Source organism: Neoarius graeffei, chromosome 4, assembly GCF_027579695.1.
Source record: "Neoarius graeffei isolate fNeoGra1 chromosome 4, fNeoGra1.pri, whole genome shotgun sequence".
NCBI lineage: Eukaryota > Metazoa > Chordata > Actinopteri > Siluriformes > Ariidae > Neoarius > Neoarius graeffei.
Genome location: NC_083572.1, coordinates 48,853,297 through 48,875,689, shown reverse-complemented (window position 1 = coordinate 48,875,689; position 22,393 = coordinate 48,853,297). Strand labels below are relative to the sequence as shown.

General features: G+C 41.3%; 1 protein-coding gene across 1 annotated transcript in view; it reads left to right on the top strand.

The window, feature by feature from the left end:
* The window catches only part of cacna2d2a (calcium channel, voltage-dependent, alpha 2/delta subunit 2a), a 697,573-nt gene extending 675,248 nt beyond the window's left edge, over positions 1-22,325 (top strand). Inside the window, exons 35-38 of the mRNA XM_060919306.1 lie at positions 7,687-7,813; positions 13,423-13,532; positions 14,269-14,351; positions 18,740-22,325. Of these exons, the coding sequence (XP_060775289.1) occupies positions 7,687-7,813; positions 13,423-13,532; positions 14,269-14,351; positions 18,740-18,862 (443 nt within the window). The 3' untranslated portion in view covers positions 18,863-22,325. The remainder of the gene's footprint in view (positions 1-7,686; positions 7,814-13,422; positions 13,533-14,268; positions 14,352-18,739) is intronic.
* The last annotated feature ends 68 nt before the right edge of the window (positions 22,326-22,393 follow it).

Here is a 22,393-nt window from a genome sequence, read left to right as displayed (position 1 = left end):
AAACCAGTCAGAAATCACAAGTCATGATTTTGAGATAAATGGGGGAATGCACTGTGTGGGCTAAAATGGTTGAATTTTAGATTTTGGTATAATATCAGAGTATAATGTCTGCACTTTCATGTTTTGAAAGAACTGCGCATAAATTCATACATTATGACCCTTAAAACATGCTTTTATTGAGATGATGTATTCAAGTCCTGGTAGAAATTAATAAAAAAGAGTGAAAAACGCCCGTACCAGTGACTACATATTTCTGAGGATAATCCCTCATGTCTGGTATCAAAATATAGTAGAGATTTCCCACTCACTAGATTCAGTATTCATTTTGACATAAGTTCAATGAGTTGGTATAAAATAAACTCATCTTTGTTTGAACAAAATCTCCTTGGTGTTACGCATGAGCTATAAGATGGAATTTAATTGGCTGTGTGTGCGCATCCGAAAAGTAATGCAGCCACTCAGAAGCCTTCTTATCAATAATACAAAGCATAATTCCTGCATGAACCATCGTGGGAGAAATAGCAGAGCTCTTAAACTTAAATCACAAGTGTTCAAAGTTGAGCGATTTAGTTGTGGATTTCTTCGCACAACCCTGGGAAGAGAATATTACAACTGATATCAATAACAACAAGGGTTAATTTGAGGATGACTTTGAAGATGACTTAGGAGGACAGTAATGTTGATCAAGTCGAGTGAGAGAAAGCTTTAAAGTGAGTCAGGTATTTATATCTTGTGAGCAGTTACTATGATCTTTCTGTATTGTGTTGAGGAAGTTGGTATTGCGAGGGTCATCATAAACACATTTATAGGCACTGTCAGGAGAAGTACTGAAGGCACATAAAAAGTTAGCAACCATAAACCAGGGTGAGAAGTTTCAGTTGCATTCAAGTCCAAGAGTGACAAAGAACTGACATGTAGTTAATGTGTTTGGTGTGTTGAAATGGGAGAAATAGCAGAACTCTTAGGCTACGTTTACATTAGATCATATCTGTCTCGTTTTCTTCGCGGATGCACTGTCCGTTTACATTAAACCGCCTGGAAACGCCGGGAAACAGGAATCCGCCAGCGTCCACGTATTCAATCCAGATCGTGTCAGCTCCGGTGCTGTGTAAACATTGAGAATACGCGGATACGCTGTGCTGAGCTCTAGCTGGCGTCTCATTGGACAACGTCACTGTGACATCCACCTTCCTGATTCACTGGCGTTGGTCATGTGACGCAACTGCTGAAAAACGGCGCGGACTTCCGCCTTGTATCACCTTTCATTAAAGAGTATAAAAGTATGAAAATACTGCAAATACTGATGCAAATACTGCCCATTGTGTAGTTATGATTGTCTTTAGGCTTGCCATCCTTCCACTTGCAAGTGGTAAGTGATATGCGCTGGGATCACACACACAGCGGCTCAGTCCCGAATCACTGCTTGTTCACTTCACTCACGCGCTCTGTGAGCTGCGCAAGGCCGGAGTGCGCACCCTCCAGAGGGCACTTGCTGTTCAGGGCGGAGTGATTTGGAACGCAGGATGCCTGCGGAGCCGAGCGTATCCGTGTATTGGTATTGCTGTGTGCACGCAAATCGTGTATTGGTGTTGCTGTGTGCACACTAATCGTTTTAAAAACGTTAATCTGATGATCCGCTGATACGGTCTAATGTAAACATGGGCTTAAATTTCTGAGGATAATAGGACCACTTTAAGCCGTACACTCTGTAGAGTGTACGGCTTAAAGTGGTCCTATGGACAAATACTCCCATCTCCACTGTGGATCTTTGCAGCTCCTTCAATGTTGTCTTTGGTGTCTTTGTTGCATCTCTGATTAATGCCCTCCTTGCCCGGTCTGTGAGTTTTGGTGGGTGGCCTTCTCTTGTCAGGTTTGTAGTGGTGACATATTCTTTCCATTTTGCTATAATGGATTTAATGGTGCTCCCTGGGATATTCAGAGTTTGGGATATTTTTATAACCCAACCCTGATCTATACTTCTCCACAACTTTGTCTCTGACCTGTTTGGAAGCTCCTTGGTTTTCATGTTGCTTGTTTAGTCGTGTTGCAGAGTCAGGGTCCTTCCAGAACAGGTTGATTTATACAGACATCATGTGATCAATCATGTGACACTTTGATTGCACACAGGTGGATCTTAATCAACTAATTATGTGACTTATGAAGTGAATTGGTTGGACCAGCTCTTATTTAGGGGTTTCATACGAAAGGGGGTGAATACTTACTGTATGCACACTCCAGATTTCTGTTTTTTCATCTTAATTTTTGTTTGTGTCACAATAAAACAACAATTTTCACCTTTAAAGTGGTCGACATGTTGTGTAAATCAAATGGTGCTAACCCTCCAAAAATCCATTTTAATTCCAGCTTGTAATGCGACAAAACAGGACAAGCATGAAGGGGGATGAATACTTTTGCAAGACACAACACATTAACTACATGTCAGTTCTTTGTCACTCTTGGACTTGAATGCAACTGAAACTTCTCACCCTGGTTTATGGTTGCTAACTTTTTATGTGCCTTCAGTACTTCTCCTGACAGTGCCTATAAATGTGTTTATGATGACCCTCGCAATACCAACTTCCTCAACACAATACAGAAAGATCATAGTAACTGCTCACAAGATATAAATACCTGACTCACTTTAAAGCTTTCTCTCACTCGACTTGATCAACATTACTGTCATCCTAAGTCATCTTCAAAGTCATCCTCAAATTAACCCTTGTTGTTATTGATATCAGTTGTAATATTCTCTTCCCAGGGTTGTGCGAAGAAATCCACAACTAAATCGCTCAACTTTGAACACTTGTGATTTAAGTTTAAGAGCTCTGCTATTTCTCCCACGATGGTTCATGCAGGAATTATGCTTTGTATTATTGATAAGAAGGCTTCTGAGTGGCTGCATTACTTTTCGGATGCGCACACACAGCCAATTAAATTCCATATTATAGCTCATGCGTAACACCAAGGAGATTTTGTTCAAACAAAGATGAGTTTATTTTATACCAACTCATTGAACTTATGTCAAAATGAATACTGAATCTAGTGAGTGGGAAATCTCTACTATATTTTGATACCAGACATGAGGGATTATCCTCAGAAATATGTAGTCACTGGTACGGGCATGGGCGGCACGGTGGTGTAGTGGTTAGCGCTGTCGCCTCACAGCAAGAAGGTCCGGGTTCGAGCCCCGTTGCTGGCGAGGGCCTTTCTGTGTGGAGTTTGCATGTTCTCCCCGTGTCCGCGTGGGTTTCCTCCGGGTGCTCCAGTTTCCCCCACAGTCCAAAGACATGCAGGTTAGGTTAACTGGTGACTCTAAATTGATCGTAGGTGTGAGTGTGAATGGTTGTCTGTGTCTATGTGTCAGCCCTGTGATGACCTGGCGACTTGTCCAGGGTGTACCCCACCTTTCGCCCGTAATCAGCTGGGATAGGCTCCAGCTTGCCTGTGACCCTGTAGAAGGATAAAGCGGCTAGAGATAATGAGATGAGATGGTACAGGCATTTTTCACTCTTTTTTTATTAATTTCTACCAGGACTTGAATACATCTCAATAAAAGCATGTTTTAAGGGTCATGATGTATGAATTTATGCACAGTTCTTTCAAAACATGAAAGTGCAGACATTATACTCTGATATTATACCAAAATCTAAAATTCAACCATTTTAGCCCACACAGTGCATTCCCCCATTTATCTCAAAATCATGACTTGCGACTTCTGACTGGTTTTGTAATGAAGAGGCCACATATATGGTTCTTCCCCAAACTGTTGCCACAAAGTTGGAAGTACACAATTGTATAGAATGTCTTTGTATGCTGTAGCATTACAGTTTCCATTCACTGGAAATAAGGGGCCCAAACATATTCCAGCATGACAGTATCCCTGTGCACAAAGCGAGCTCCATGAAGATATGGCTTGCCAACGTTGGTGTGGAAGAACTTGAGTGTCCTGCACAAAGCCCTGACATTATCCCTGCTGAAAACATTTAGGATGAACTGTAATGCTGACTATGGTTGCTAAAGAAGGAAACTGGACTTGCTTGAAATTCTTGAAGACGTTTCACCTCTCATCCGAAAGGCTTCTCCAGTTCTGTCTGACTCGTGGGGAGTTCCAGGTATTTATCATCTAGCAAATCAAAAGCAACCCTAAGGAGAGTCGTTGAGGTCACTTGGGTTGTTGAGTCATCCTAATGTTGTTAGCAGCCTAGAGGGTCATTAGGGTGATCTGTGGGTCATTGGCTCGCTCTGCCATCATGCGGGTCATTGAAGTCAGCTGAGGCTACATCCACACGACAACGGCAATGAGATTTTATTTTTTAAAAAAATATCGCGTCCATATGGGCAACGGATCAGTAAAATATCAGGTACATATGGCAACGCAACGCTTGCTGAAAACGATGCAATACACATGCCACACCTCTAGGGGCGCTGTAAGACGGTCCCATCGGAGACACCAGAACAATAGAAGAAGTAGACACATGCGCATAAACCCCTTCTTCTACCTGGTGTGAAGCACTGTCAGGAACAAACACACAACAAGAAGAAGATGGCTGCGACTACGCGAGGAAATCGTGCCTTCTGTGTGTACAAATTAGTTTTATTAGTGTGCATAGTTTTATATAACTTAATTTTCTTATTGTGTGTGAACATTTTGAAAAGCAGTCTTATCCAATAAAAAAAAAAGAAATTCAAGAAATGGTTCAGTTACTTGTTTATTTAAAAGAAAAGCTGTATACAAAAGTGAATGCAATGCAGTGGTTCATACAAAACAGCGAGAGGGCTGCTTGTTCTAGTCATGTGGTTGTGACGTCATCGTAAACAAATCCGTTCTACTCATCCAGACGACTTCGCAACGGCGCTGTTGCCAGATTTTTCCACTCTGGAACCCGTTCTCAAAAAATATCGTTGTGGGGCACCCAAAATGCCGGTGCCGTGTGGACGCCAGGCCAAAATGATAAACAATTTTATCAGATTCACCTGAATCCGTTGCCGTGTGGACAGGGCCTGAGTTTTGGTGTGGATGTGTATTCAGTTTACCTGGAACTCCCCACTAGTCAGACAGAACTGAAGAAGCCTTTGGGATGAGAGGTGAAACGTCTTCAAGAATTTCAAGCAAGTCCAGTTGCCTTCTTTGGTGGTGTTTACATTAGACCGTATCCATATCGTTTTCGTTGCAGATGCACTGTCCGTGCACATTAAAACGCCGGAAAACGACTCCACAGGCGGAACAGTTTGAATCCGCCAGGGCCCACGTATTCAACCCACTTTGTATCTGATCTGGTGCTGTGTAAACATTGAGGAACAAGGATACACAGTGCTGAGCTCTAGCTGACGTCGTCATTGGACCACGTCACTGTGACATCCACCTTCCTGATTCGCTGGCGTTGGTCATGCCACGCTGGTCATGTGAATGAGCAATACAGGAAGTGTGTTGAGGAAGTCATTAAGTGAATGAGCAATACAGGAAGTGTGTTGGTTACCGTAGCACTAAATAGTCTTGTTGTAATCGCAAAAAACGGCCGTTCTGCGAGGTGAAGAGTGTACCGAACACTGTTAGATCCTTCTAGCATAAACACGAAGGCCATACACGGTGTAAAAAAGGCGTCATTGTAGTACCAGTACCGCCGATAACAGACTGGCATACTTCATTTTTTATAACGACATCCTTCCACTTGCAAGTGGTGAGTGACTTGCGCATGCCCGATATGCACTGGGATCATGTGACATGCCGTCTAATTAGTCATGTGATTAGCGTATCCGTGTATTGGCGTTGCTGTGTGCACAGGGAACGGTTTTGTTGCGGGCACACAAATTTTTTGTGTGTACGCGAATCGTTTTAAAAACGTTAATCTGATGATCCGCTGATTCGAAATAATGTAAACAGGGCCTTTAGCAACCATGGTTTACTATGACCTGGATGACTGAGGTGGTGTTTACATTAGACCGTATCCGTCTCGTTTTCGTCGCGGATGCACTGTCCGTGCACATTAAAACGCCGGGAAACGACTCCACAGGCGGAACAACTTGAATCCGCCAGGGCCCACGTATTCAACCCAGTTCGTATCTGATCCGGTGCTGTGTAAACATTGAGGAACAAGGAAATGCAGTGCTGAGCTCTAGCTGACGTCGTCATTGGACAACGTCACTGTGACATCCACCTTCCTGATTCGCTGGCGTTGGTCATGCCACGTTGGTCATGTGATGCGACTGCTGAAAAACGGCGCGGACTTCAGGAAACGACACACAGCAGCTCAGTCCCGAATCACTGCTCGTGCGCTTCACTCGCGCGATCTGTGAGCTGCGCAGGGCCGGAGTGCGCACCCTCCAGAGGGCACTCGCTGTTCAGGGCGGAGTGATTTGGAGCGCAAGAGGAAGCGCTGAGCCGCACTGAGGTTTATTTACACATTTCAACTTATTTACCTCCTTCAGGCGCTTAAACTCAGTGAGAACATGAACATCACAGCCAGGTGTGTTTATCTGCTGGAGAAGGTGTTCGCTTGCCATCCTTCCACTTGCAAGTGGTGAGTGACTTGCGCATGCCCGATATGCACTGGGATCATGTGATGTGCCGTCTAATTAGTCATGTGATTAGCGTATCCGTGTATTGGCGTTGCTGTGTGCATGCGAATCGTGTATTGGCGTTGCTGTGTGCACACGAATCGTGTATTGGCGTTGCTGTGTGCACGCGAATCGTTTTAAAAACGTTAATCTGATGATCCGCTGATACGGTCTAATGTAATGTAAACACCACCTGAGAACCTTCACAGACAAAAAACTGAATACACATCCACGCCAAAACTCAGCTGACTTCAATGACTCACATGATGGCAGAGAGTGCCAACGACCCACAGATCACCCTAACGACTCTCTAGGCTGCTAACATCGTTCACACCCGGCCCCCAGGGACCTACACCTACAGGATGACTCAACAACCCAGGTGACCTCAAACTCTTTTGATCCTCTAGAGGACTAGTGGACAGAACTGTCAGACAGAACTGAAGAAGCCTTTGGGATGAGAGGTGAAACGTCTTCAAGAATTTCAAGCAAGTCCAGTTGCCTTCTTTAGCAACCACGGTTTACTATGACCTGGATGACTGAGAACCTTCACAGACATAATGTGCACCAGACCTCCTCACCTGAAATCAACACCTGAATGCACAAATGACCACAGCTACACTGCAAAATCGAGTAGAAAGCCTTCCCAGAAGAGTGGAGGTTTTTAATAACAAGTGTCCACAAACATTTGGCTACATAGTGTGTATTTTAAATGAAAGCAAATTGTGCCAAGTTGGTGTTCAGGAATTTTACTGTTGCCTTTTACCATTTCCTGTTTTTTTCTTTATTAGAAGTTTGGGGTTCTACGTGCATTACCATGGGGAAAAATTGCAACACAAAAGAGACAGTTAACAGATATAGAAAATAAATTAGCTGTTTGGCAACAGAAGGTGACTACATACAAGGACAAGTTCCCATATGTACTGTCTAATTTGGTGATGGTAGATGTTTTGCTGCTGTTTAGCAGCTATTGATCCTGGGGCTGTTGCTGAACTTGATGGCATCATAAATCTTAAGTCGCAGCATATTTTAGCCCAGAACCTGATTTCCTCTGTCAGGAGGTTAAGACTTGACGATTGATAAATGTTTTAATTATATCTACAAACACTCATCCAAATATTTGTGTGCGTGTAGGTGAAGTTGACGCAGCAGAGAGCATGGACTCCAGAGAGACCAGTTGTGTGACGGTACAGAAGCAGTTCTACTTCGGAAACATCAGCAGTGCCTACAGCATAATGCAAGACTGTGAGAACTGCTCCAGGTCAAATGAACTTTTCTATTTTCTGTTTTGTCTGTGCTTTATTTATGACATATTAATAATGTAGGCTGCAAGCCTCTGAACACAATGTACTGGAATAAAAAGATAGATTCATACTCAGGTCACAAAAACACATGATGTTACAGCTCTGTCCATGCACTGATCACTTTATTAGGAACACCTGTACACGTGTTCATTTATGCAGTTCTTCAATCAGCCAATCATGTGGAAGTCGTGCAGTGCATCAGATTTTGCAGATACGTACAGATCTCAGCACCTCAAGTAACCACAAAAAAAGTAGGCTTTTTTTTTTTTTTTTTAACTGTAGCCTCAGATTCCTGTTCTTGGCTGACTGGAGTTGAACCTCATGTGGTCTTCTGCTGTTGTAGCCCATCCATCTCAAGGTTCGACATGCTCTGTGTTCTGAAATGCTTTTCTGTTCAGCACAGTTGTATAGAGTGATTATTTGAGTTCGGGTAGCCTTGCTGTCAGCTTCAGCCAGTCCAGCCACTCCTCTGACTTCTCTCATTGACATGACATTTCCGTCCACAGGACTGCTGCTTGCTGGGTGTTTTATTGTTTTTCACACCATTCTGTGTACTCTAGACTGTCAAAGTTTCTGGAATGCTCATACCAGCACCAACAACCATGCCACACTTTTTTCCCCCCATTCTGAAGTTTGTATGTGAGCATTACCTGAAGCTCTTTACCTGTATCTGCATTATTTTCTGCATTGTGTTCTTGCCACATCATTGGCTGAATGGATAATTGCATGAACATGCAGGTGTAGAGGTGTTCCTAATAAAGTGGGCGGTGGCTGAATGCAACAGTCTTTGCATACCTGATGAAGAAAACATCCCTTTAAATGAGTTCAGTATCACAAATAAGCCAATCTAAAATAATTGCTTTTTTTACATAGCTAATCTGAGTGATGTTTTCAATGTGCTAAAATAAAGAAGGCATGACTCGTATCATGTACTAAAAATTAAATAGAAAAGCACGACGTTTCGGTGCCGCTTGGACACCATTTTCAAGCAAGTGTTCGTAAGCTAAGTCAATGTCAAAACATATAGTTGATAGTTGATGACACCGTAGTAATAATGCCTAATAAAGTGGAAGCCTCAGAATTTTTGGATGTCCTGAATCGTTGCCACGCCTTTTATAAAAGTTTACCGTGGAAACTGAGAAAGACGACATGCTTCCCTTTCTCAGCTTACAACTTCTCAGGAAGTCCTCTCAGATTGAAACTAAAGTGTACATCAAGCCAACAAACCCCGGCCTCCTTCTACACTACAAGTCACATTGACGACAGCTATAAACGAGGCTTATTTAAAACAATGCTGGGCAGAGCCTATTGACTGTCGTGCTCATGTTCCTATTGTAACAATGAATGTGACCATTTTAAAAAAAAGTGTTCCTCCGCCTGAAGTAACCACTTGCTTATGGTGGTCTGTCATGTTCGACGATGACGTTTGCTACTTGTGTCAGTGTCGGGGTTGGTGAGACCTCTGATAGCTCCGAAGTCCAAATTCAGACACGCATCTTTCGCCACACGTGGGGCAGAGTATGCCATCACCAGGGCCTAAAGGTGCTCTTTGTAATCTAGCATGTCTTGCACTTCGTCTCAGAGTTCTGGCAATGGTCCTTTCCTCTTCAAAGTGCAAGATACCTTGATGTATGATAGCGCACCATAGAGAGCGGTCTGTTCCAAGGTGTTCAAGTTGGTCTGGTCATATATTACATGCATTTAGATTTCTTTTGAGGTTGTCCTTATATCTCTTCTTCTGTCCTCCAATGGAACGACGGCCGTCCCCCAGTTCTCCGTACAGCAGACGCCTCAGGAGCTGGTCTTCTGGCATGCGTATGATGTGGCCCACCCAGCGGAGTTGTTTGGTGATCAGCATGGCTTCAATGCTGGTTGTCTGGGTTCTTTCCAGGATGGTGGTGTGTGGGATTTTGTCTTTCCATGTGATGCCTAAGATGGTTTGTAGGGATCAAATGTGGAAAGCTTCCAGTCTCCTTACCTGATGCCTGTAGGTAGTCCAAGTATCTGTGCCATATAGTAAGATGGAGAGGGTAATGGCTTTGTATACTTTGACTTTGGTGGTGGTGGACAGGTCTCTGTTTAAAAACACCCTGCCACTCAGGCTGCCAAAACTAGAGGAGGCTAGGTGAATGTGGTTCTGGACTTCGTCTTCCAAGCTGCAGTCAAATGAAAGTATGCCTCCTAGGTACCTCTCTGAAGGAATGCTTTGTAGTTCGAAGTTGCCTATTTGGAATGTTGGAAAGAGGTCTGGATCCTCCGAGATGGTGTTTATATGGGGCAAGACCACAGTCTTATGGGTGTTGACCATATAAGTCCGCCTCTGGAATAAGTGGAGCCGATGGTTTAGTTGCATCGCTTGAGGAGTGGTGGCGGGGTAACCTACATCATCTGCATACTGGAGGTCAAATATTGTGTCTGTGGATGTTAGGGTCTGTGCTTTCAGTCTGGAGAGATTGAAGATGCTACCATCCAAGCGGTAGCGGTTAAGTAATTCCTTGGTCGGGGTTCATGTCGCGTCTCACAAGGAGAGTAATGGACAGCCATATAGGTGTTAAAATGACCGGTGACAAAACACAGCCTTGTTTAACACCCACCGTTACTTCAAAGGAGTTCGAGAGGGTGCCACCTACAGATACTTTCACTGACATTCCCTCATGGAAGGCTCATAGGATGGTCATGAACCTTGGTGGACACCCAAATCTTGTGAGGATGGTCCATAGCATGTTTCTCTTTACTGTATCAAATGCTTTTGCTAAATCAACAAAAGCGATGTACAGGTTCTTGTATTGTTCTCTGCACTATTACCTATTGTAATGATGAATGTAACCATTTACAGAAAGTGTTCCTCCATCTGAAGTACCCACAAACCTTAACTGACAATACCATCAAAGGATTTGTCGATTCTGAACTTTGTAAACATCCTGGTACACCGGAAGTTCAAGAACCAGACAACAATGCGAGAATCACCATACCATTCAAGGACCAGTGTTCAGCTAACCTTGTCAGAAGGAGGTTACAGGACCTGGGTAACAAGATAAATATTAGAATTCAACCTGTATTTTTGAGCTGCAAACTCAACGATGCGCGAAAGCTGAAAGAGGAAAATCCACCGATTATAAATCGGCAACAGGTGGTATCTAGTTTCAAATGTGACTCTTGTGATGAGAGTTATATACAGTGGGGCAAAAAAGTATTTAGTCAGCCACCAATTGTGCAAGTTCTCCCACTTAAAAAGATGAGAGAGGCCTGTAATTTTCATCATAGGTACACTTCAACTATGAGACACAGAATAGGGGGAAAGAATCCAGGAAATCACATTGTAGGATTTTTAATGAATTAATTGGTAAATTCCTCGGTAAAATAAGTATTTGGTCACCTACAAACAAGCAAGATTTCTGGCTCTCACAGACCTGTAACAACTTCTTTAAGAGGCTCCTCTGTCCTCCACTCGTTACCTGTATTAATGGCACCTGTTTGAACTCATTATCAGTATAAAAGACACCTGTCCACAACCTCAAACAGTCACACTCCAAACTCCACTATGGCCAAGACCAAAGAGCTGTCAAAGGACACCAGAAACAAAATTGTAGACCTGCACCAGGCTGGGAAGACTGAATCTGCAATAGGTAAGCAGTTTGGTGTGAAGAAATCAACTGTGGGAGCAATTATTAGAAAAAGCCGGCACACTGGATCCGGTGTAAATAGCTGCCGGAGCGTGCGCCGGCTTGCTCCCCCTCAAATTAAGCAGCGCGCTCCGGCTTGCTCCCGGAGCAGAGCAAGCCGGAGCGCGCTGCTTAATTTGAGGGGGAGCAAGCCGGAGCGCGCTCCGGAACCTCGGCCGGAGCACTCCGAGAGCAAGCCGGAGCGTGCTGCTTAATTTGAGGGGGAGCAAGCCGGAGCGTGGCTTCAAGGTGTGGCTTCAAGCATCGGTAAACACTATAGGATGACACACGATATTGCACCTAAAGACATTAACAAGAGCTTTGTTGTCTGAAGAAAGCGTCAGAGTAAATTTGGCTGCTCATTGTACGAAGTGCTCTACATTAGAGAAAGAAGACCAACTCTCAACGTGCAATCAGACTCCTTACAGGCCAAACTTTTTGTTTAGCATTATGCTAATCTATTTTTATATGTTTTGACGTTGACTTAGCTTACGAACACTCGCTTGATGTTCAAGTGGCACCGAAACGTTGCGCTTTTTTCCTTAATTTTTAGTGCACTTTGTTTTTCTAAATCTTCACTTCTAAACAGGGCTTTGAACCGGTTCAAGGAACGAAAACGAAAACCGGGAACTTTTTCTATTTCACATGGAACAGAAACGAAACCAGAAACTTTATTATTTTTTATGTTCCGGAACAGAAACGTTTATTAAAAATAATGGTAACCGGTTAATACCGGTTTTTATTTCGTTCCTCAAAGTTTCTGTAGCCTACAAATAGTCATTCTTCTCCTGCGCAAGTTTCTATGACCCGCTGGGGTTCACTTCCTGTGTGACGTTCGCTGATTGAATGGAGAGAGCGGGAAGGTGGACTACTATCACGTCTCCATTACTGAGTGTCTGAGCAAAGAAGAGCCTGAACGATGCAACCTCCCTATTGGCTGTTTGTAAAAATGTATCAGTTGTTGCCCTTCCCACGGGAATCATCGCGCGCTCGAGAGACGAGACCTGACGAGTTAGTTCGTTGGTAGCAGAACAAAATGTCTGGACACAAATCAGGTTTTCAGAAAAGGAAAGAAAATAAACGGAGGGTCGAAAATACAAAAAAAGAGGCAGAAAATGCAAAACGAGTTTTAAGGTAGGAGGCAGCCCGCTGTGGCTGCCTGCAGGCTTATTTATTATAGCCCATTTAGTTAAAATAGTTGATATAAAATGTTTATAGTTATAGTTATGTGATGGTTGTCCTGATTTAGACTGGTGTTTTTTTTTTTTTTGGGGGGGGGGGGGGGGTTGCGCGATGTTGCACCCGGGTCCAGATTAGGGCAGAACCGGCCCTGGCTACATTTCAGGTGTAGTTTGTTTTATGTATGTATGTACTTGCATAGATGTGCACTTGGTCTTCCAATATGGCGCCTAACAAAATCTCGCGGCGCGGTGACGTCATGCGGTAGCCCTCTATAGGGCCTGACTAGCCTTTGGTAACACACTAAACGAATTATCTTTCATTTCTGGCACTTTTTCTGTTTGTGTAGATGGGAAGACATACTGAGAATCCAAATCGCCAACACTTGAAATAATAATTGTTTTGAATTATTTCTTGTCTTATTTAATGAAGGTTGTAATAGAATTAGCCTACATTTGGCTTAAGCTGGATGAGACAGAGACATAACTTTATAGCCATTTGTTAAACAGCTGACAGGGAACGTAATTAACCGTTCCAGGAACGAATTTTTTTTGTTCTAACCGGTTCGGGAACGTCTATTTAATGGTGGAACCCAAAACCGGAAACGTTAAAATTCCGTTTCTGTTCGGAACGAACCAATAGGAAAAAAATTCCGGTTCAAAGCCCTGCTTCTAAATGACTCATGTCGTAAGTAATCAGATTTCTAAAATGATTATGCTCCACAGGTTGTTCCATGCCAAGAGAATAAACAACACCAACTTGCTATTTGTGGTGGCTGAGAAGCTGCCCTGCAACACATGTGACATAGAGAAACTGTCTCAAGATGAGAAGGAATGTATCCTTTCACAAATTGACATTTGGTGAAATTGTGCATTTGTGTAACACATAAATTGAGGTTTAGGACCTGGAGAGGTACTTATTTCATGTGTACCAACAATGTAATTGGGACCATTCATTCATCTATCTTCAGGAATAACTTCAGTATGGTGGTGGATCCAGAGCCTAATAACGGACCATAGGCCAGAAGACCCCTTGGATGGGACACCAGTACATTGCAGGACACACATACAAACACCTACAGGCAATTTAGTGTTGCGCAATCCATCTACCATGTTTTTGGGAGGTAGAAGGAAATCCAGAAGAAAGCACTCATGAACATGGTGGTAACATGTACCAGAGCTTCACACAGTAACCCAAGCTAGGATCGAACCAGGGATCCTGGAGATGCGAAACAGCACCACTACCTGATGTGCCACCCAAAGCAGGAACAATAATCTTCAATTAATATGGATTTCTCAACACTGATATCACTGAAATGTGTTGAAAAAATGTGTTCAATATATCTGTTTCTGAAGTTTAAGTACATCTGAGTGGCCAGTTTTCAGCTTTGTCTTGTTTGTCAGGTTTGATATTAAAACGGAACTAGACTCTGATTCTCTTCTGGCAAAGAAAAGACATCATACAAAATGCTTATAAACTAGCAAAATGAAAACTTGCATCTTGTTAAATCTTTTGAAAATTATTTCATGTGTACACAGTAATCATGAGAACCTCCTTAACACATTTTTCAGTTAAACAAGAAGACCCATGTCTGGACATGCCACCACCTCGGTATAGAAAAAGGCCCATTAATTGTTTCGAGTACAACAGTAAAGTACGTATACACGCACACACATTCTACTGTGGCAAATATTATATATATATATATATATATATATATATATATATATATATATATAATGAGAGAGAGCTACAATTATCGACACCTTAACGATCTTTTGGCCGTTGCAAAAGTAGAAAAGACTTTCGGTATGTACATTGTGCATGAATAATTACTCAAACTTCCACTGGAAAAAAAATGAGTTGATTCCCAATTACTTAGCGTATCAGATCACGTGACACCGTTTCGCAATTATCAACACCTTTGTCCACAGTTATCGACACCGTTCCACAATTATCGACACCCAGATGATTATTTATAATCAGTATGTAGTATTAAGTTAAAAAAACATAGATTTTATTTAAAATTTGTTTTACAATCAATTTATATTTAGTATAAAATGTCTTTTATATAAATATATGGATGTCGGTGCTGAAGGTAAATGAGGAAGTGATTCTAATGTTTGTAAACAAAGTGATAATGTTTAACCTGTCAGAAAATCTTTTTGTTCCACTTTCTAAGGATTTTCATAGATCACATTTTGTTCATCATTCGTTGTTGTTTGTATTAATTTCTAGTTTTGTAGTTTACCAATAAATATCAACAGGAAATCGACATTGTAACCACATGGAAGTCCAGGTCAAAGGTCGCATGTCATTCCTCGAACCAAAATATAAAATGTCTACTGATATTGTAATATGTGGTAAATATTTACAACAAACTGCAAAAATATATATATTTTCTGAATGGAATAGAAAAATCTGAATATTTCAAGCATGTAATTTTTTATATGCTAGGAATTTAATTCTGCTCTAATTCTATTTATTGAAATCGGATTCCAAATCCTCTATAAACATTCCATTCTGTTATAAATCAGGAAAAAAATGATTATACATCACAGCACTTTTTTTTTTTTTTAAAGTACTTCATCTACTTCAATGTTCCACAAAGATCGATCCATAACAGTTGTAAATGGCACTTAATTCCACAGGGTGTCGATAATGGTGGACACCGGTGAAAGTGATCACTATTATCGACACCTCACGTGATTCTCAAATGCACGTTTAGATACAAAATGCCGACTGTCAAATGAAAGAGTCAGAAACAAAGTAGGTTTCGACAAGGAGATCATGAAATATCACTGAATTTGATCAGTAAAAACATGTCCATGATCTTTCCACCATGCTTACCTGCAATGATAACGTCCGGGTTTTCCTCAACTTGCTGATTGTGATAAAAATTTCATCTCAGGTAACGAGCTGTCATCAGACGACAAGCTCAAAGGGCGAGGCGGGTCTTCCGGTTGATTAATTCACCAATAATAACTGCTGTAACTGAAACTCACCTTTGTAAAATAGTTTTTTATTGGTAAATCTGAAAAGGTGTGGACTGTCGATAATCGTAGCCGCCACTCACTCACTGACTCACTCAGTCTCTCTCTCTGTCGTATATATATTTGGTGGTGCAAAGATATGAAGCTTATCTTCGAGTGGTGAATGTATAGTTCACAAGTGAGTGAAGCAAATGAGTAAAATATTTTTCAACACGAGAAGATAAGCTTCATATCTATGTGCCACCATGTAATGTTCTTTATATTATATGGTCACATCCACAAAAAAATACGTAAGATAATCAAAAGAATTTTAATTTTGAACCAGTTCCCCATTTTGACAACACGCGTCTAGTCAGCAGGAAAACACTGGGAGTGACGTCATCGGAGTGAAATATCGGGAATTATTATCCATACAGGACACTTTTTCGATGGAATAAAAACGTGTTCTATTCTCTTCTAGTGGGTTTCATTCATTTGGTTTGATAGCATGCAATATTGTTAGCATATCGCTTATCCTACATGTATTACGTCACTCTACCCAATGGAGAATGAGTGTTGAATATGGTTTACAATATTGCATGGTTGTCAAGACAATATGACGTCACACATCGGAGACATCAAAGTTCCGCACTAGCGAGCAATTGTGACAATTTGTAAACAAGCATGGCTGCCAGGTTTGTTTCGTTAAATACGGAAGATTTTGAGAGAATTTTGAAAGAGAAAGACGCGTTGAACACCTGAAAGGAATGTGTATGTATAATAATAATAATAATAATAATATTGGCTGGCTTTTTTTGTGGTATATCAGATATATTCCATTCAGCGACTCGTCTTCGACTCATTCAATATCATACTAGCTGAATAGAATATATCTATCTGATATACCACGAAAAAAAGCCAGCCAATATTATTTAAATGTGTCACTCAGATCCACGATGGATTTGATAGGAAAAATACATGGGTGCAAGTATAAAATTTTCAAAAACCTGGCACAGCCATGCAGGGGGGTTACAAAGGGGGGGTGAGCCCTCTTAGGGCTCGAAAAAAAATTAAATTACAAGTTAAAATGGTTGTCTCTCATGCAAACATTTATAATATTAAGTTATATGATTTGCATATTCACATCAAATGTTTAATACATTTCCTCAATTCATCTGAAATAACAATATTTCAAGTACAAGGCTTGATATTTCAAAACATCTAGCAACTACTAATTTAAATGTTGAAACAACCATTTTTAATATGCTTTTGCTGTGATACTTTTTTTTTTTTTTACAATATATACACAGCCTGAGTTAAAATAAGGGGCCACATGTCTTGATGTCCTCAGAAACTCCTGGATTTTAGCAAATAACAAGATTCAGCTTTTTCCATATACAAAAATATCTATATTTTATCATCCATTACTGACTACAAATGAGTTTTCAACCTAACAACCACATTAGAAAAGATGATAAAAAAGCTAACAAACTTATTTCAAGACCTACCTTACTTTTATTTAATAATTGAAAGGTAATCAAATGTCAAAAAAAAAAAAGTTTATAAAAGCAGAGACGTGCGTGAAACATGATATCACACGTATAACACCGTGAAACAACGGGCTAGTCAGGACCACTCGTCGGTGAGCGACGTATATATTGAATGAGGTTTGTGGCGAAGACGAGATGAAAAGATTTGTCTCATGCAGAGACTGTACCGTGGTAACCCGGTAATATGCTGACAGTGAGAGGGCCACTCCTATACCCCCCCCCCGAAAATCTCAACGGATTTACATGATTTGGAAAAATGACTTTTTCAGAACTGAAAAAAACGGAGCTTCCGGCACATGCCGAAAAACTTGCACCCATGAAAAGACAAGTTTTTCAACACAAGAAGATAAATTTCATGTCTTCAAGCTAACGTGTGATTTTCTTTTTATTATCTAAACCAGGGCTTTTCAAAGTGTGGGGCGTGCCTCCCCTAGGGGGCGCCAGAGTTCTTCAGGGGGGGCATAACGTGAGGAAAAATACACCAGAATAAGTTACTATTGCGGACATTTAGCAAACTTCAGCTAGCCTTTGCCAGAGACAAAATGGATCAATTTTTAGTACCTAAAGCTACAGTGAGTGAGGAGACAGAGTCTGGGCCAAGCAAAAAACGAAGGAAGTATGACCACGATTATTTAAAGTTTGGATTTTCATGGACTGGATCTGAAGATGCTCCACTGCCACAGTGTGTTGTCTGCCAAGAGGTGCTAGCTAACGATGCTATGAGATGTTTAAAATGTGTAAAAGAAAAAAAAATGTGTACAACAACCATTTTTTTAAATACGAATGGAACATTAAGTATAGCAACAACAAAAATTGTAAGGGGGGGCGCTGTTGTTTATTTGCTCTCTGAGGGGGGGGCTGACTCTCCCACACTTTGAAAAGCCCTGATCTAAACACATTCACAAACAAAAAGTAGCTAAATTTATCAAAGCAATTCATCAATTTCCTCATAAGTGACATAGTCAGACATAGATTATGTCATGATCGCCGTCCGGATACATCTCATCTCATTATCTCCAGCCGCTTTATCCTGTTCTACAGGGTCGCAGGCAAGCTGGAGCCTATCCCAGCTGACTACGGGCGAAAGGCGGGGTACACCCTGGACAAGTCGCCAGGTCATCACAGGGCTGACACATAGACACAGACAACCATTCACACTCACATTCACACCTACGGTCAATTTAGAGTCACCAGTTAACCTAACCTGCATGTCTTTGGACTGTGGGGGAAACCGGAGCACCCAGAGGAAACCCACGCGGACACGGGGAGAACATGCAAACTCCGCACAGAAAGGCCCTCGCCGGCCACGGGGCTCGAACCCAGGACCTTCTTGCTGTGAGGCGACAGCGCTAACCACTACACCACCGTGCCGCCCACTTTAAGACTTTTAATTCATAAAAAGAAAGAAAAACATTGAATGATAAGATGTGTCCAGACTTTTGACTGGAACTCTATTTCTAAGTGATATAAAGTAATCGAAATAATATCGCTTAATGCACTTCCCTTTCACTCTTTTGCAGGAGGACACTACAGATTGTGGGCGAGGATACTCCTTCGGCCCATCCATCCACACTTTACTCCTCCTCCAGCTCCTTGTCCTCTCTCTAATGGCCTGCCCCCATGTTTTGCCTTTCTCTCTTTAACTCCCTCCATTGCCCATCTCCCTCTCCTCTCCCTAATTCCATATTTCTCCTTTTCCTTCCCTCGCTCTAGTCATAGGTATTAAAGGGACTTCCTGTTGCCCCCATATGGAAGCCCGGCATACTGCATCATCCACTTTGCTTCACGGGTTGCTGCTTAGCGACTGTCGCAGAACTTATCAATCAACAGCTTTTCCGGGAGGAGCCCGAAGTTTCCTTCAAGGGGGAAGCAGCTGAAGAAGTCAACATGATGAAACGCAATCATTTAAACATTATAAAGGCCACAGCAGGAGAAAAACAAACATCCATTCATTTAGAACCAACAAATGAAACAGATGTAGTGTTGAAGAAAATGGAATCCCCTCTCCCGTCCCCCCACAGTACTACCTGCCTTTACATATGTTTGTGTAAGGTATGCATTTTCATCAGATGCTCTTCTTTCCAATTTAAGCCATCCTCCTCTCTCCCTCTCTCCTTGTCATAGTTTGACTCGAATTGCCTAAGTTGACATGGGGCTACAGAACTTTCTGCCATTTTCTAGCATTCGGTAACCTGATCACAGAACTTAGTTCAGTAAACAAAAATATCAGTAAGAACTTGTGAGTATTTAAAGCATACCTCCATAGGTTACGATATAACCAGAGCAGAAAGATGTAACTTATTAAAAAAAAACATATATATATCATTGATCATTTGTTTATATATACACTAGATCTAATTCTTGCCAAAATGAGAGAGACTTGTGGTGTGGTCTTATTTTTCTCGCCAAATTAGGGGGGAGGAGGACTTGCAGAAAGAATGCAAGGCCTCGTGTCGAGATCAGGCCTGGATTTCAGTTCATCTCATTTATTTATTTTGCTCTTCGTTCATTCATTCATTAGCCATAAGGGCTTCAGTAAGCACATCATTCTGTTTTTCTGGTCAGCATCCACAGAAGGAACTGAGAAATGGTTTAAATCAAAACGTCAAACTTGATTTTAAGTGCCGTTGTAATTATCCAGCGTTTAGAAACGAATCGGAGTTGCAGCTTGAACTCTGCCATCAATCGTGTGCATTCTGTGTACGTGTGTGTTTACAGGGTAGCCATTTTACACCGACGTTTTTACAACAGTCAGTATTGCAGTAGACTGCTGGACCCGGCTAACAATGTTCGAGAATATTAAAACAATGAAAATATCGTTAGCTTTTCCAGGTTAGTCTTATCACTTAGAGCGCACGTAATTATGGATTGAGCTTGCAGCGGAGACTCGGATATCGGTTTTTCAATTTTATTCATTGTGTATTGATAGAATGAAAATTTAGTAAACCCTGGTCAGGGCACGTCTCCTCGAATATTTCTTTTTCCTCTCTGTTGTGCCTTGATGCACTTCTGTATCTTTACAGAGTAGATGCTTCAGTTTATAACAGTAGGGAATCTCCTCACGCCGGCCCTTAGAGTGATTACTGACTGTACAACATGTAGTTCAGCTCACATAAAGACCTAACTGATTTATAAGCACATGCGGTTTTATTAGTAGTGTATGAATTGCCATAGCTTTCAGATTAAACCAGAAGTAGCCTGCTGTCATGCCGAGGATGTTTGGTCAGCGCAGGCGTTTCACGTTCACCCTTGCCTAAGCCCTTCAAGCTCTTTAAAGGCATCTTATCTTATATATGAAAAGACGATTTGTATGTGTTAGTACAAGAAACGTAAAATATCTCTCGATCTAAAATCATAGTCTGGTTTCCATTTCTTTCGACTTTTCCAGCGGGGCAGCCAATATTATTCTAATGAACATTAACAAAACTGATCACTGTTTAATACACTGTGGAGTCCACTCTATAAGTGACTGTTTAGGATTAAATAGTTGAGTATTTTTTTTCCCCCTTCCCAGTCTCTTTTCAGCTATGAATATTCTGTAGACTGTATGTAGGGTGGCAGAATTGGTGACTCTTCATTGCCAGCATCCTCTGGTCAGAGGTCATAAAGCTCTTTGCGTACGTGTATGCTCGTGTCTGGACCCGTGTACGTGTCGTCTGCTTCCAATGCAGCAAGTTACGATGTGTTTGAACAGGTGTCGGAATGAAAAAGCAGTGATTTGATTATTAAAGCGTCCAAGGTGTATTGCAAATGAAAAAAAAGAGAGAGAAAAAAAAAAAAGAGTAATCTGTCCCATTTTCCACGTCTATCTCCAAGCCATTTCACAAAGCTTTCTTTTCCACGCATCCCTTTATCCATCTTTCTGCCTTGTGTCACAATAGCTGAAGAAGGTATACGCTTGAGTAAAAGCATACACAAACTACGCCACTTGTGACTACATTCTCACACACGCAATGTAATCGACTGTTACATGAGCAGCATAAACTCATAAAATAACTTTTTTTTTTTTGGCTTGCAATCGGTTCTTTTTTTTAAATATCAGCCTTCTGTCACCATCAGTGCTAATCAATTATAGCTCCACACGCAGAGTTCGGTGTTAAGCTCAATTATTAATCCACACATTATCATTGGGGAGCGTGTATAAATATGCCCCATACCCTCATCAAAACACAGATCATTAGTAGACGCACAGCACTCACTCCTCTCATTAAACAATACCAAACATGCTCGTTTACCCATTTTACATGAAGACACGCACAGGGAAATGTATGTTAATACATAATAATCGGATAAGTCTAGAAGAGTTAATGCCTTATGCTTTGTCCTATTGTGAATCACATTCAACTTTTGCCTCTTGATTCGTTTTACAAAAAAAAAAAAAAAAAGAAAGAACAACAACTTGTCCTAATATTGAGAAAAAAAAAAAAAAAAGTCAAAAGCTGCCTAAGAGACGCTAAGACATTTTGGCTAGACACTGAAATTAAACTGTGAGTGTGAGTCTGTGTCACTATTCCACATACACTGGAACAGAGGTTTGTGTTATTCGGTGGTTTAAAAAATATTTTTGCCAAAAAAAAAAAGTGTTTAAAAAAAAAAAGCTAAAAGGAAGAGGTGGCCTGGAGGGGAGACGTCGGCCCCATGATCTGCCCTAAAGGGGAGGGTCTTTTTTAATCAGGGCTGCTCCTTCAGCCTTTCCTCTCCTTTAACAACAGTGGAGTAGGTGTGCTTCGGTGGGAGAGACGCGTATGTATGTGACTCTGTAGTCCTTAGTCTGGTGCTCTGTGACAAATGTGTGAAAAAAAAAAAGAATTTAAAAAAAAAGTAATCTGTCAAAGGTGAAACTGAATTTAACATTGAGGTTTTAAAAAATTAAAATATAGGAACACAGTACTGCTGATAATCATGAGTTTGAGGTCTGCTATCACAGTGGGAATTTCTTTAGTTTGTTTGTTGGATCGTGTGTGTGTATGGAGCTAACACCACTGGCTCTTTGGACACTGGTCTATGTTGCTCCATCTTTTGTACAGACGAAAAAAAAAGATAAGGGAAACATTTGTAAAATATTGTGTCTGTGACTCCTTGTAAAATATTTTCAAATTGTTTATTACAGAGAATCAGTTATTAAATAATGTTCATATTTTTCACTTCAGGTCAGTGTGTTGTGTTTAATTTTT